The sequence below is a fragment of the Carassius auratus genome, chromosome 7, assembly GCF_003368295.1.
Source record: "Carassius auratus strain Wakin chromosome 7, ASM336829v1, whole genome shotgun sequence".
Taxonomy (NCBI): Eukaryota; Metazoa; Chordata; class Actinopteri; order Cypriniformes; family Cyprinidae; genus Carassius; species Carassius auratus.
In genome coordinates, this window is record NC_039249.1 from 18,635,853 (window position 1) to 18,649,107 (window position 13,255).

The 13,255-nt window shown below is 35.9% G+C and overlaps 1 protein-coding gene across 1 annotated transcript; it reads right to left on the minus strand.

Annotated features, from left to right (window-relative positions):
• Positions 1-3,533: 3,533 nt before the first annotated feature.
• On the minus strand, positions 3,534-9,774 carry LOC113106178 (UPF0547 protein C16orf87 homolog). Its single transcript, XM_026267851.1, has 4 exons — positions 9,562-9,774; positions 8,689-8,782; positions 5,606-5,785; positions 3,534-4,272 (listed from the first exon to the last, which is right to left on the minus strand). Exons 1-4 carry the CDS (start codon positions 9,769-9,771, stop codon positions 4,154-4,156), a joined length of 603 nt encoding a protein of 200 aa, XP_026123636.1. The 5' UTR covers positions 9,772-9,774; the 3' UTR covers positions 3,534-4,153.
• Between the last annotated feature and the right edge of the window lie 3,481 nt (positions 9,775-13,255).

The following is a 13,255-nucleotide window of genomic DNA, read 5'->3' on the forward strand; positions in this document are numbered from 1 at the left end:
ATTGTTCCCGGTCTGAAAACAATTCTCTTCATGGCTGGCTACTATTGTCTCTATAACACCAGTAAGAACTGAGCATGTCGGTACATATCAGCTGTGTTTATATGTAACACAATTACAGTGAATTGATATGCTAATAAAAGCAGTTTCTAAAAAAATTAAAAAAATTGCGTTAATGAAAAAGCTTCCATAATCCTGTCAAAAAATGGGGTGGTTTAATTCACTGTAGCTTCACTAGTGAAATGACGGGTGTTATGAAAACCTCCAAATAACTGTAACTTGTCATTAGAGGCAAACATCTTCATCCTGTGATTTTTTAGGGCTTGTTAAACGATGTGGGTGGTGATCCAGATGGCACTGAAAACACTTTAATGCTAAAACAATAATGTGATTCTGTGACAGGACTGTTGTTCCTGTTAGTAATGGGACAGGTGGCACAAGTACGGCGTCTAACATGACTCACACGCACTTTTGTCATCGCAATGCTCTTTTATATGACATGGATTTTAATGACTCAATTTGCACCACACCAGCACTGTCTGTTCTGACCTTCACTGATAAAACTTCTGAAATCACAACGTCTGCGTAGTATGATTTACAACCTGCTGCATAAGACCCTATAATTCAACAAGATTATTCAATCGTGGCTAAAAACTGCTAAAAAAATTGCTTAGAAAAGTGTACAATGGTGACAACCAAAATAGCATGAGATATTACAGTTAAAACTACTAAAAACTAGTAACTAACTTGTTATTATAGCTACCATGTCAGATTCTGACAGCCTCTTACACTATTTGAAGGAGAACAGAGTAATAGTCTACCTTTTCTTTCTTCTAATGAACACAAACTTTTTAGAGTCCATGGGACTCCCAAAGATGATGCATCAAATTAAAACACAAAGTGGACAAAAAAAAAAAAAAAAGAAATTTATAAATTCCCTTACAAACACACCTATTTTTATACACACATTAACAGAGAGGGATAACAAAATTTTGTGTTCATCTTAAAGGAGGATATTCATTTTTCGATGGAGTATTGCTTTAAGTCATAATTAGTCAACACTAAACTACTACTAGATTTTGGCGGGAACTATGTTTAAAAAATTATATTATTGGTTACATGTAATATTAGGCATCACTAGCCTATCTTGTAAATCAAAACACTTACATTATTCATGTTCATAAATAAAAAATAATCCGAATAAAAGTAAGTGTTCATCTTATGTTTTCCGCATTTCTGGCTCTAAATTTACATTTCTTCTTCAATTTGCTTGAGAACTGAAGCAACGAGTTTCTGTAGACGTATGAAACATTAGTTGCCTAGCCGACTGTAACTAGTGGAGGATTATGGTTTGGCTGCCATCTAGTGGTTAATAAAGAGATCTACACTTATATGTGAACTGAGAATAAAACCAAGCCATCCAAATGCCAAAAAACAACGAGCTGTTTGGTACAAATGCTATAAATGCAGGAATCTGTTTTATTCCACTCCCTCAGGCAAGAAACCAGAGCCTGTGATTCACTCTGAGTTTCCATCAACCACCCAAATGGTTTTTCAAGCCACACAAAACATCTGAACAACGTGTTTCCAGAAAGAGGGTGTGATCTCAGTAACATTTAAATTATGCGTGCTCTAACCAACAGTAGAGGATATGTACTCCAGTTCCTTCATTGAGGTCTTTTGTGTTTCATGTCAAAGACACTAATGTTTTAAATAAGCCTTGGTTTGGTTTCCCACATTAAACTGGAACATTATGATTTTTTACAAGTAATTTGTTATTTAGGCTTAACATGCAACTGCAATGCAAATGCAAACTCAATGACAAACAGAGCCACGATATATATATATTTATATTTTGAGGAAATGTCTATTCTGTATATTTCCAAGCACACAAAACAATTTCTTTAAATGGAATATTATTCAGCTTCTCCATTTCCTGTAACCTAATGAATAATTTTTATTATTATTATTCCTATTCTCCAGGCGAAGTGCCAGAGGTTTGTGGTGAGGATGTCCACTGGGAGCTTTAGCAAGTGCCAAACAAGATCAGACCCTCATCACCTCCACCAAACAAAGACACACCATCTGCCATGACCCCCAAACCATTCAGACTGTCCAGTGACTCATCACATCATCGTGTCACCGAAACTTGGATAGAACCATTTCTGCCTTTTAATAATCACACAGGAAAACACTGTCACAAGCAAAAATCCCCACTTGAGTTTTTCTCCACAAACTACTGTTAAATGAAGTGAATGAATCATGTTGGTTTTTGTATAGGCCCAGCTCAAAAGCTGTTAACAGCTGCCACACTGTTCTTGACTGAAGGTGGCAAACAAATGCAAATGCAGCTACTCATAAAGTGGGAAACCCCTCAACAACTCTTGTGTCATGTATATTGAGATACATCCATGGCTTATCTCATCAGCCATCTCTTCTTATTGGCCATGCAGTTGCAGTTTTCACTCAGTATTTGCATTTTCATTGTTACACCTCATAGTTACTCATAACCAAATTTTATTGTACAGGTCATCATTTTTAAGGCTCTTGTTCAAACTCGATGAAAAATAATTTCTTTGGCCCGTTTGTCTTGGTTTCTCTATTAACTTTGATCACTTCTTTTTATTGAGAACTACTACAACAGAATGCATACCTTGTTTTTCTTGTTCAACGGGAGGCTAAACCAACCCATAAATCACAGTGTGAAAGTGTTTGTTAATGCGAACTCACGTAAAGGCCTCTTTGTGAAATTAATTTAGCAACTAAATGTGGATGTTTTCCCATTTACCTAGAATTCTCATCAACCTTTTAACACAAAAGAACGGACATAGCATCTACTTACAAGTCATACGTTGACTGTGAAATGTTGCATGTAAAGAGCTGAAGCAGCTAAAAAATATTTTACATTTTCCACATCTTAATGTCTGAAGGAAGGTAGAATATATTGACTATAGAAGCATACTTTACTGTTAAGTCGGCATGTTTTAAATTATTCATTAATATGCCCTTTGAGAATCACTAAGGTTGCTGGGGCCAAATCAGTGACAAATATAAGGGAATATAGAGCGGGTGATCCATCATCTCTGTGGAAACCACAGCACACTGGATTCTCTGAGGTGAGCTTGTTGCTTGGTGATGAAGCTCAGGAAAAAAGACTGGCTGCAGCAGCTGCACAGTCCGAACTGATGGTGGAAATAAATAAATGCATGTTCAGAAATGGTCTGGGCTCTTTGTAAACACTAATGCTACATAAACACCAAAGTTCACTTTTTTATTTAAAACCAGGACGATCCTTGTGTATTTTATTCAACACGTCTGAGTCTGGTTCAGCTAGTTCATGGTGAAATATTGCCCGTGAAGAACTGAAACAAAGTGGTTGAGTTTTGAGTAGAGCTTTAGAAGACAGCTGAAATATGAGCTCTCTACCAGAGTTGCCAGAGGCATTTTTCTTGCTCCAAATCCATCTTAAAAGAAGGGCAGATGACGTACGAGAAGGAATGGTTGCAATTAACTTCCACTAAAAATAAAACTGCCAGTTTGAATGCAATTGATTTTAATATATATTTATACAGGATGAATATTACACATATACGCTGTTACCATTCGTCAAAACAATACCAAGAGGGAGAAATAAAATACACACTTAAATTAAGGTGGTTGAGGCATAATAAATAACCATTAATCCGGCATTTCCTGGGGTTCAGCTCCAGGTTACTTTTGAAATAATATGGCTCACTGGCACCTAAATAAACAAATATTGGAACAGATCCACTTACAAGTCTGAATAATGGCACCAGTCATAATTTGCACTCTTTTGGTGAACCCATTGTCCCTCAATAGACAGCTTGAAATTTTAAGAAACGACTGGTAGCAACATTTAAATACATTCCGTAAAATTGTCAATAAAATAGATAGGATCCTACAGCACTAATGATTACTACACTTCTCACTCATGTGAAGGATAACAGTCATTTTCCCCTCATACACAAACCGGGCGGATGAAACCCCACCGATTCACGGGAGCACCACTGAGCTTCGGGGGTTTAAGCCTTTCTGGGTCCGAGTTTCCCTCCCGCTTTTACACAGACATATGGGACAGCCACACAGCCACGTAGTAAGAGTCCTGAGTTTCAGCTGCAATTGTTTCCAACGCCTGCTACAGGATGAGTCTCTGGCCCAGAATTTTGCGGTTAATCTCAGCCAAGGCCACCGAGAACACAAAAGCCTTCTCATCGGAGAGGTTGGCATACATGTCAACCTCCTTTTCCTGTTTTTCTGTGAAAGAAAAGAAAAAAAAAATCATTAAAAAAAAAAAACAGCCACGCACGACTGGTTTGATATCAACAGGGAAATGTGCCAATTTATTACAGGACGCAAAGCATAATTCAACTAGCAAAGGGGCAGAACTTCATACTAATGTAATTTAATTGAAACTCTTTGTTTAAAGTGAAAAGCACAGCAGATCTGCAGTCGCTCCTCCACAGAAGAGCTGATAATGCAGGGAAGCTTCCAAGCCGGCAATGATTTATTCAGCAGAGTAAAGAAAGGATCATTAATCCACAATATGAAAGCTGTACACTTGGAAACAGGACAATGAAGCACGTGCCGCCCTGATGGCTGCTGAATGAATACTGAAGATTTCTTTGTGTCCATGGAGATATGGTCATCTGTTGTCATTTAAAAAAAAAAAGCTTTATCTAAAACTCTGATCAACCCAGAGTTTTATTTCAGCGGTGACACGCCACAGAGGGGCTTTATTCTAAATGCAAATGGAAATAAACAGAAATCTCTAGGGGGGAGTGTGAGATCAGAGAGGGGCATGATGGGAGTGAAGGTCAGTTTGAGGATAGGGGTGGTAGGTCGCTCTCAGTTAACACTATCAAGTGCTCGCAGTATTATTTCATACCTTCTCTTGGTGAGGCGCTCTAGACGTGAAGACATGCATCAACATCTTTCATTTCCTAGCTCAGTTTTATAGCAACTTCTCTAAAATATTTCTTAATACTTCAGATACTTAAAACGCTACTAAACGTTCCTCTTTAGGTTTCTGCTCATTTACTGTTTGACGCAACAGACAAGATGCATTTAAACTATGAACTGTTTTTGGGATGACACAAAATGAGAAAATATAGATACAGACTGGATAAAACGATAGAAACAGTGACGGACGCTGAAAATAAATGCCACATCGATAGTGAAAAAGGGCGTTTGCAAAAACAGGAAAGAAACCTATGATCAAACATTATTCAGAAGATCTCTTCAAAGCACATTTCAAGCAAACATTGACAAAAGCACTTTTCAAAGCAACAACTCTTTTTGTCAGCTTAACAAAGAACTATTGTTTATATTCAAATGTTCAGAGAAATGTGTTGGTTCCACTTACAATAGTCTGGATTAATTTAAATATATTTACATATATTTGAAAAAAATTTGATCGAATAAAGTTTATTATTATTGTGGACAATTAAATTGAAATTATCTGGCACCATTGCCAATGCAAATGAAAAAATAACAGCAATAAAGTAACCCTGGATGTCTACATTTCTTAAAGTTAGTGTAGAATATAGACTGTAAATCTATAATGATTGCTATTCCCCAGACACGTTACCTTTTTCTTCCTCCTGCTTCTTCAGTCCAACAGTTTTGGGTCTGCCTCTTCCTCTGCGGATTGGATCTGACTGACTGTTGGAACGAGGTCGCCTCCTGTTTTCCATATCACTGCTAGGTGTTAAGTTTATCTTCTCTTTTCTGATTCTTTCTGTTCGTCTTCTCTTTGCGTCCAACTGGTCTGAAACACAACCAAAAGGTTATAATATACAGTAATTGGTGCGGATACATTCATATTCTGGATACCCAAACTAACCACCCCATCCCATGAACAGTTTGAACACAAACAGCAGCTCTCATTTTCCTCACATAGTCTTTAAACCCATCCCCCAATCAATATTGACAGACTAAAAAGCCAAAAGAGGGTCTGTGTGAGTCCATATGCAAATGATGTAAAAGCACAGCCATATGCAGAGCTACAATCAGAGAATTAAGAGCTCATTACTAAAGGAAGTAGGCCTGCGCCTCTCTGAGGGAGTTTATTTATAGGACTCTTCAGGCTTCAAGTAAACGTCATTAGTAACAGACTCTAGCAAACCTTTGTGAAGAGAGCGACTACACCACAATAATACTAAGAATAATATTTGGAAAGCTTTTTAAAAAAAAAAAAAAAAAAAAAGAATTCTATACATAACTTGCCAAAGATCTTATGTAAAAAAAAATATATATATAATTATAAATATGTATATATTAAATATACATTTTATATAATATATACTATATATTCTTGCTCTTAATGTAAAAACAGAAATTGCATATTGAGTGTTATGACTTATGTTCAGTACATATTTTTTATTACATTTTATGCTTCTTACGTTTTTTTCATTGTTCACTCATATGTTTTGGTGTGACAAATTCATATGAATACATATATTCCATGTAGCCTCTCAAATAGTAGGAGATAAAAGTTGCACCTATGAAAATAATTATTTTTTTTATTAGAAACATGCCATTTAAAAATATTTTTATTTGAAGTACAGCATGTCAACTTTCCAAAATGTATATATATATATATATTTTTTTTTCTTTTTTCTTTGATCAAGTATGTTTACAATAATCCAGCACTAGAATGATGGATGATTTAATAATCTTGGTGCAACCCTGTTCTGTGAATCTCTAAAGGCAACCTTCTTTCCCCAACAGATCATTTCAATGTTTATATAATCATGGCAGCCATTTGATTCTAAACGATGTGATAAGATCTTCCTCTGCTCACTCCCTTTACAGGCCTGCTGTACGACTGCACGTTAACTCAGGAATGCAGGCCGTGTCAATAACCTGCACTAACAAGAAGAGCTCTGTTCTACAGCTAATTAACACTGCGCAACTCCTTCACAACTATGCCACAATCATGAAGATCATACGTGAATATTACTGGAAAATATCTGGAAAGCTTGGCTGTAAATTTGATCCAATATTCTTATCACATCTGTCTTGTTTCATGTTGTAAACACCACCATTTTTTTAATAAATGTGTTATTTGGGCTTTAATTTAATATTTTTAATGAAATAACATTTTTAATTCTGAAATTAAATTCTCTTTCCAAAATGCAAGGGCAGGCAGGGTAATCTAAATAAAGTCTGTCCTATTTCAAACTGAGCACATTATTCTTAGCAGAGAGCAGGATAAGCCCTGAATAAATACTTCTGCTAAAAATGAAAATGTTTCATTCAGAATAAACTATGGCTACACCTTTCAAATAATATAATACAAGTAGAATCTCACACCCTCCACATATTTACAAATTAATTCCTTATGTGACTTGCAGAGAGCTCTGAATTATTTGTACACAAAAATGTCAAAAAGTGTGGAAATCAACGTATACATCACACCACAGTAAAGCATTTAAACAAAGAACATTTGTGCAGAGCATTCCAGTCATAACTCAATGCAACAATCACAGTCTGAGCCTGCGCCGCCAAGAAAACGCAATGCACACGCCAGCTGGGCTTTAAAATCAGAAAACTCCAGCATGCATGAGACTATCTGCCTATTTGACATGTACACAACGAGACATTATTTTCTAGCTTAAACTAAATAATACTCATGTCTGACCCAAAACCTGATATTCGTGCATAAATATGAACTCCAAATAGTAGAAATTCAAATTAATAATTTTAAAATCACAAGCCTACCAAATAATTGTGAAGAAATCAAAATAATAAAAACTGCACACTGACTGAAATGTGCTCACACTATAAGCCACACAGTTGTCTCATTTGAACACGATCACGACCACCCAAGCAGGCCCCTTATCACTTATATAACACACTTTTAAAAATGTCTACAGACATCATTTTGTGACATCACTTCACAAAAATCCCTCCTTACAAGATTCAACAAACCTTCAGTTCAACTTTGAGAAATGCATTTTGTAATTTAATCTTTGGGTGAATTTATAAATGACTGAATGTATCATAAAAATGAGTCAAGTGAAATACTGTGACTAGTTTCTTGGTAAGACAGTGGCGGCAGAGAGGGGGTGGAGAGAGAGAGAGAGAGAGAGAGAGAGAGAGAGAGAGAGAGAGAGAGCGAGAGACGGCAGGAACAAGCTTTTCAGACAGGAATTAGTTGGCCCTTCCCCCATCTCTCTCTTAGCACTACTCACTCAAGCAAACAGCCATCACTGCAGCACTCATTTCTGTATTCTCAACGCATCTGCTGACTGGAAACTTGCCTGCTATTCATTTCCATTCACTAGCCCAAAGAGTCCAGCACATAATGATAGTATGTAAAAAAAATTCTCAATCACCATGACTCACGAGTATAGCCTGAAGACACAGACTAACTGTGGCAGACTCATATGGGTAGAGATCAAAGCAATGAAATAAGCAAGTGTTCATTTTTTTCAGTGGGACAGAAAAGTTAGCTGATTAATATCTGGAATTATATTCCACTGTAAGAATTTTAAACATCAATTCCACAGCCTTCATTTTTCAGATCAATAGTCAAATTACACAACTTGTTAAAGGCCACTTGATACATATTTATAGTAAGTACACAATTTAGCATAACATGATATAGGACTGATAAATATATGAAGGGTTCAGAGGCATAAAACATTTAAAAGATGCACAATTTACCCATTACTGGAGACCTCTCATTTAATTTGGCATTGAGAAGCTTTCGGCTTATGAAGACGTAGCCACAAGGACAGGATTTACAAGCCACAGGAATCTGACAGAAACAGAAAGAGAGAAAGAGGACTCAGTGAAATTCAGCATACAGTGACATTTCTATACAATGACTGACTAAATATTTCACAACACTCGAGGAAGAGCACTTAAATATTATGCATTTTCAAAGGAGTAAATAAATACGGAGTGCCTGGAGAAAAACTGACACTGACGCCACAGTAAACAGGAAACGATACCCTGATAGTTTTCTGCAGCTCAACTGATACAGTAACACGAAATACAGTCTGCAATGACGCCAGTTCGGTTTGTTCAAGGGCAAAATAAACTAAAAAATATTCATCGTTTATATGTCGAAATCAGCTTTAATATACAACTGTATCATCCTTAGAAATGGCAGAAGCCTTTAGATAATAGCAAGCACATTTATAAGCAGTATAATCGCAGAGATCATCCTGCTCCGTGATATTAAACGAGGCGAAAACAGACTGCATGAAACCTATGAAATTTAATTGTTTCAATGCAGCAAGCTGGATATCCTTTAACAGCCTTACACGTTTTCATCGCCAAATTGAGATGGAAACCAGATTTGGTGACTTATTGTGTGATACGAAACATAATATCAATAAAATCACTTCAATACAATCGACAAAACGCGAAAACCATATTTCCCAGCACGCAGCAACGTTGTTTGTAACTCACACAGATCTAATAGGTAACTTAACCTTATCAAAGCACAAACCGTACTAAAGATAACAATCCGGCAATTGAGAACTTGAGCAAAAACACAAATATATCATTCATTGACAAACAACAGCTCACCTGTTGGTCACACTCCGGGCATGATTTGGTGGCCATTTTCACTTTCTTCACTTTGTTCGTAGACATATTTATAACGACGGGCTGCAATAATATCCCTTGAGCTCGGCGATCGTACTGTAAAACTTCCAGCTGCACTAAGGCACACAGAGAAGTGCAGCTGATCAGGAGCTCAGACACACACACATCAACCGCTCGAGACAGACTGCGCATGCGCGCTATAGAGCCTCGCTCGGTCCCTGGCTGCCAGCTCACGTGACCCACAGCCAGAAATGGAAAGATTCGCGCCTTTTTGTTGTTTTTAGACATTCTAAAGTTTAGCACTGTGCCTCATAATAGCAGCTTTGAGAGGTAGAACGCCAATAATAAATATTCAGCTGTCTAGATATTTCCTTTATGCCGCCAGCACTCAAGGAGCATGCGCACTACATCACGACAGTCACATGGGTGAACATTCTGAAGAACAATAAGTGCTGATGTAGGTGAAATAGATATGCTGCTTGAGACAATGCCATCACTTTTTAATATTAAGCCTTGAAGAAAACAAGTGTTCGATGCGACGAAACTGTCAATATTGAAAAATCGGACTAATAATTTATAATATCTTCATATGAAATACTTCCAATATATGGAACCACGTGATTAATGTTTTCTTTTCTTTCTAATTTCTACTTGTATTGTGTAACTGTAAATGTTTGTCCGGAAGCGTGTGCGAGCATTAGATTATAATTGTAATCTGTATTACCATTTCCTGTACCAAAAACACTATGAAACTGATTATTTTTTTCCTCACATTGAATTGCAATCTACTCTTGAGGCTGAAACACCAATCTTAATGGACAGAAGATTTTCTGTTTGCTGTACTCTATAATGAGGCTCTTTTTCATAGGTTACTTGTTTGCACAATGTCATATCAAAATTCACTAGTATAAGTGTAACAAACTTTTCTCAGTTTAATGTAAAACATGTGTGACTAGTTGTGCAAGATGAGCATGGAAAGACTATTTAACAACAAACATTTCTGTGAACAATATTTTTAACAACCTTGCAATTGATCAAGCTATAATGATTCAAATATTTGTGAGGGTTATTTGGACAGTGCCTTAAAACTTGTCCATTACATAATGCATGTTACTTATCACATTTCATTGATATAAGTACTCTAAGCTACTCATTAATGTAATTGTATAATTAGGCTGTGAAGAGATGTGGTTTTTTTTTTTTTCATTTGAACTTTTTTAGTGTCTTGATGTTCCTGACAGACGAGATCTTCAGCTCAGTTATTATAGGCCTATTAATGTTCTTAGCAGATGTTTTCACATAATTGGCTTACAATACAATCACATTTTGTGCATGTCTTCTGCTTTTTTTGCTCCATTTAATGTTTTTGTTCTATTGTTAATGACAAAACTCAGCTCTTCATAACCCCACCCCCATACTCTTTATAAATCTGACAACATACGATACAATCAAAACATTTGAAACGTGTCTACAGGAATATGTTTGGTTTGTAATACAATAAAAATATAAGAGATGATCAGAAGGCTGTTTTCATTTTAGAATATAAATACTTAATTGCACTTTAAGGTTAAGCAAAAAAAAAAAAATCCTCCCATTTTATGCAAATATGTAATTGTAGCATCTACTGATTTTACTGTTCTACCAGTCTGTCCTGTCTGCAGAAAGCATTTCCTTTATCATTATTTTAGTCAGTGATAGTATTACCCTGAAACACTGCATGGCATGGACTGCTTTAGTGTTTTAAAATTACAGCAGAGAAGAGTCATTTTGTCCATATCTCTTTAAATACTGAAGCTTTCTGTTGAGTGCCTATTGTAAAAGAAAGGAAAATCTTTAAAGTATATTATGTGTGGCTGTGCAGACTTTATGGTTGTTGGTTGCACTGTGGGAATCTCATGTCCTCTTCATATGCTAAACAAGTCATTGTTCAGCACAAGGCTGCTCTTTTAACCTCTCACAACAAGACGTAGACTACTGGTGCAAAGGGTGTTGATGTTTTCTGAGTAAATTTTAATTTCGATCGGACTGAAAGAGAATCTTTTTGGGAACAACTGAGAAATCATAGAAGTGAAAGTATATATATATATATATGAACCCACTCTTATCTACCTGATATCTTATAAAATAGCTTATGAATAATGATAAAAAGCAACATGACAAACAGACGGTATACCAGTGAGAGATAGGCATTCTAAATAATAAAAAACACACAATACAAATAATCGAGATCCAGCCTTGTGTCCAACAGATGGCAGCATTTATCCAAATGAATGAAATATTTTTACTACTCCAGTCTCTGACTTGAATGTGTGTATACTTTCCAAAACAAAAACCAAAAAAAAAAACAAAAAAAACACATTAATTCATGTATGAGACATTTTAGTAGGATACTACATTTAAAATGAACAAAAACACTATGGTTTATGAAACTTTATATTATTTAAAGGATTTATTCATTGGTTCCATTAGTTTATAGTTCTACACAAAAATTGAAAATTATTGATTAAATAATCAACTTACTACAGGTTTTTCAAAAAACTTTGGGTAAGAATTTTTTTTATAAGAGTAAAGAAAACTACAGTAGGTCTTCAGTAAAATGTCAACTGGTAGTGTTCCTCACTGCACTTCTATATTTTTATCAACCCCCGACTCGTGGATTTGGCCATAGGTTCTTCTCATCCATATCATAATGGATGTTTTCATTAGCTTAACATCTTGGGAAAAAAAATCTTCTGGCATGGCAAATACAGGCCTGAGATTGGTCTCCTCCTGTGATGTCATTTCACCCATCTATGGCCTGGAGACGAGTGACTTCGTTTGTGAGGGTGCCTATTGTAAACCTTTTGTTGAGAAAAATTCTTCAGTCAGGTTACAGTAAGGAAAGTAAGTAAGTAAGTAAGTATTTTATTTATAGAGCACATTTAAATTCAGCTTTCACTGACCAAAGTGCTGTACAAAACAATCATAAAATACAGTAAAGTATAAAATAAAAGAATTACATGCAAATTAAAATCCAAGATAACAATTGTAATCAAGAAATACAAATCAGGAAAGGCCATAGAATAAAAATGCATTTTAAGTTTAAAAATTGAAATAGATGTAGCACTCTTAATGTCAGGTGGCAGCAAAGGCTCTGTCATCTCTAAACTTAAGGCATGACCGTGGGACGTATAAAATAGGTTTATTAGCAGATCAGAGGGACTTAGGAACATAATTAAATTAGATAAAATTTTGAATTGAACTCTAAACGAGAGTGATTTTAGTTCAATGAACATAAGTTATTTGGTTAATGTGTATTGTATCCATTATATAAATAATATTATTATATTCTATTCTATATTATAGATCAGTGATTGTATTCAAGTTACATTTTGATCATCGGTTGGGAATTATGTGTCGCAAATTTTTTTAAATGACATGAAGGTTGTGTAATTAGTGCAAAAATGATGGCAAAAAAACTGTTATCAACGTTAATTAGAGACTTTTTGCACACCCCCTGTAAGCTGATGAAATTTTCTCGGCTGTGACAACGGGTAAAGTCTCCGCCCCTCACACACCCACCGGCTGCGGTAACTCAGCGCTGGGTATTGTAGTTTTATTCTAAGCGCAGCGAATGGTGAGGGTAGATCAAACAGCAGCATGAGAACTACAACCCCCATGACGAACAGAAACATGA

Excerpts from the sequence above, each read along its gene's own strand:
- LOC113106178 (XM_026267851.1), bottom strand. The coding sequence starts at position 9,771 with ATGCGCAGTCTGTCTCGAGCGGTTGATGTGTGTGTGTCTGAGCTCCTG. Across the intron at positions 8,783-9,561 it reads GCCCGGAGTGTGACCAACAG|ATTCCTGTGGCTTGTAAATC; the intron begins GTGAGCTGTTGT and ends TGTTTCTGTCAG. Across the intron at positions 5,786-8,688 it reads TGAGAGGTCTCCAGTAATGG|ACCAGTTGGACGCAAAGAGA; the intron begins GTAAATTGTGCA and ends GTTGTGTTTCAG.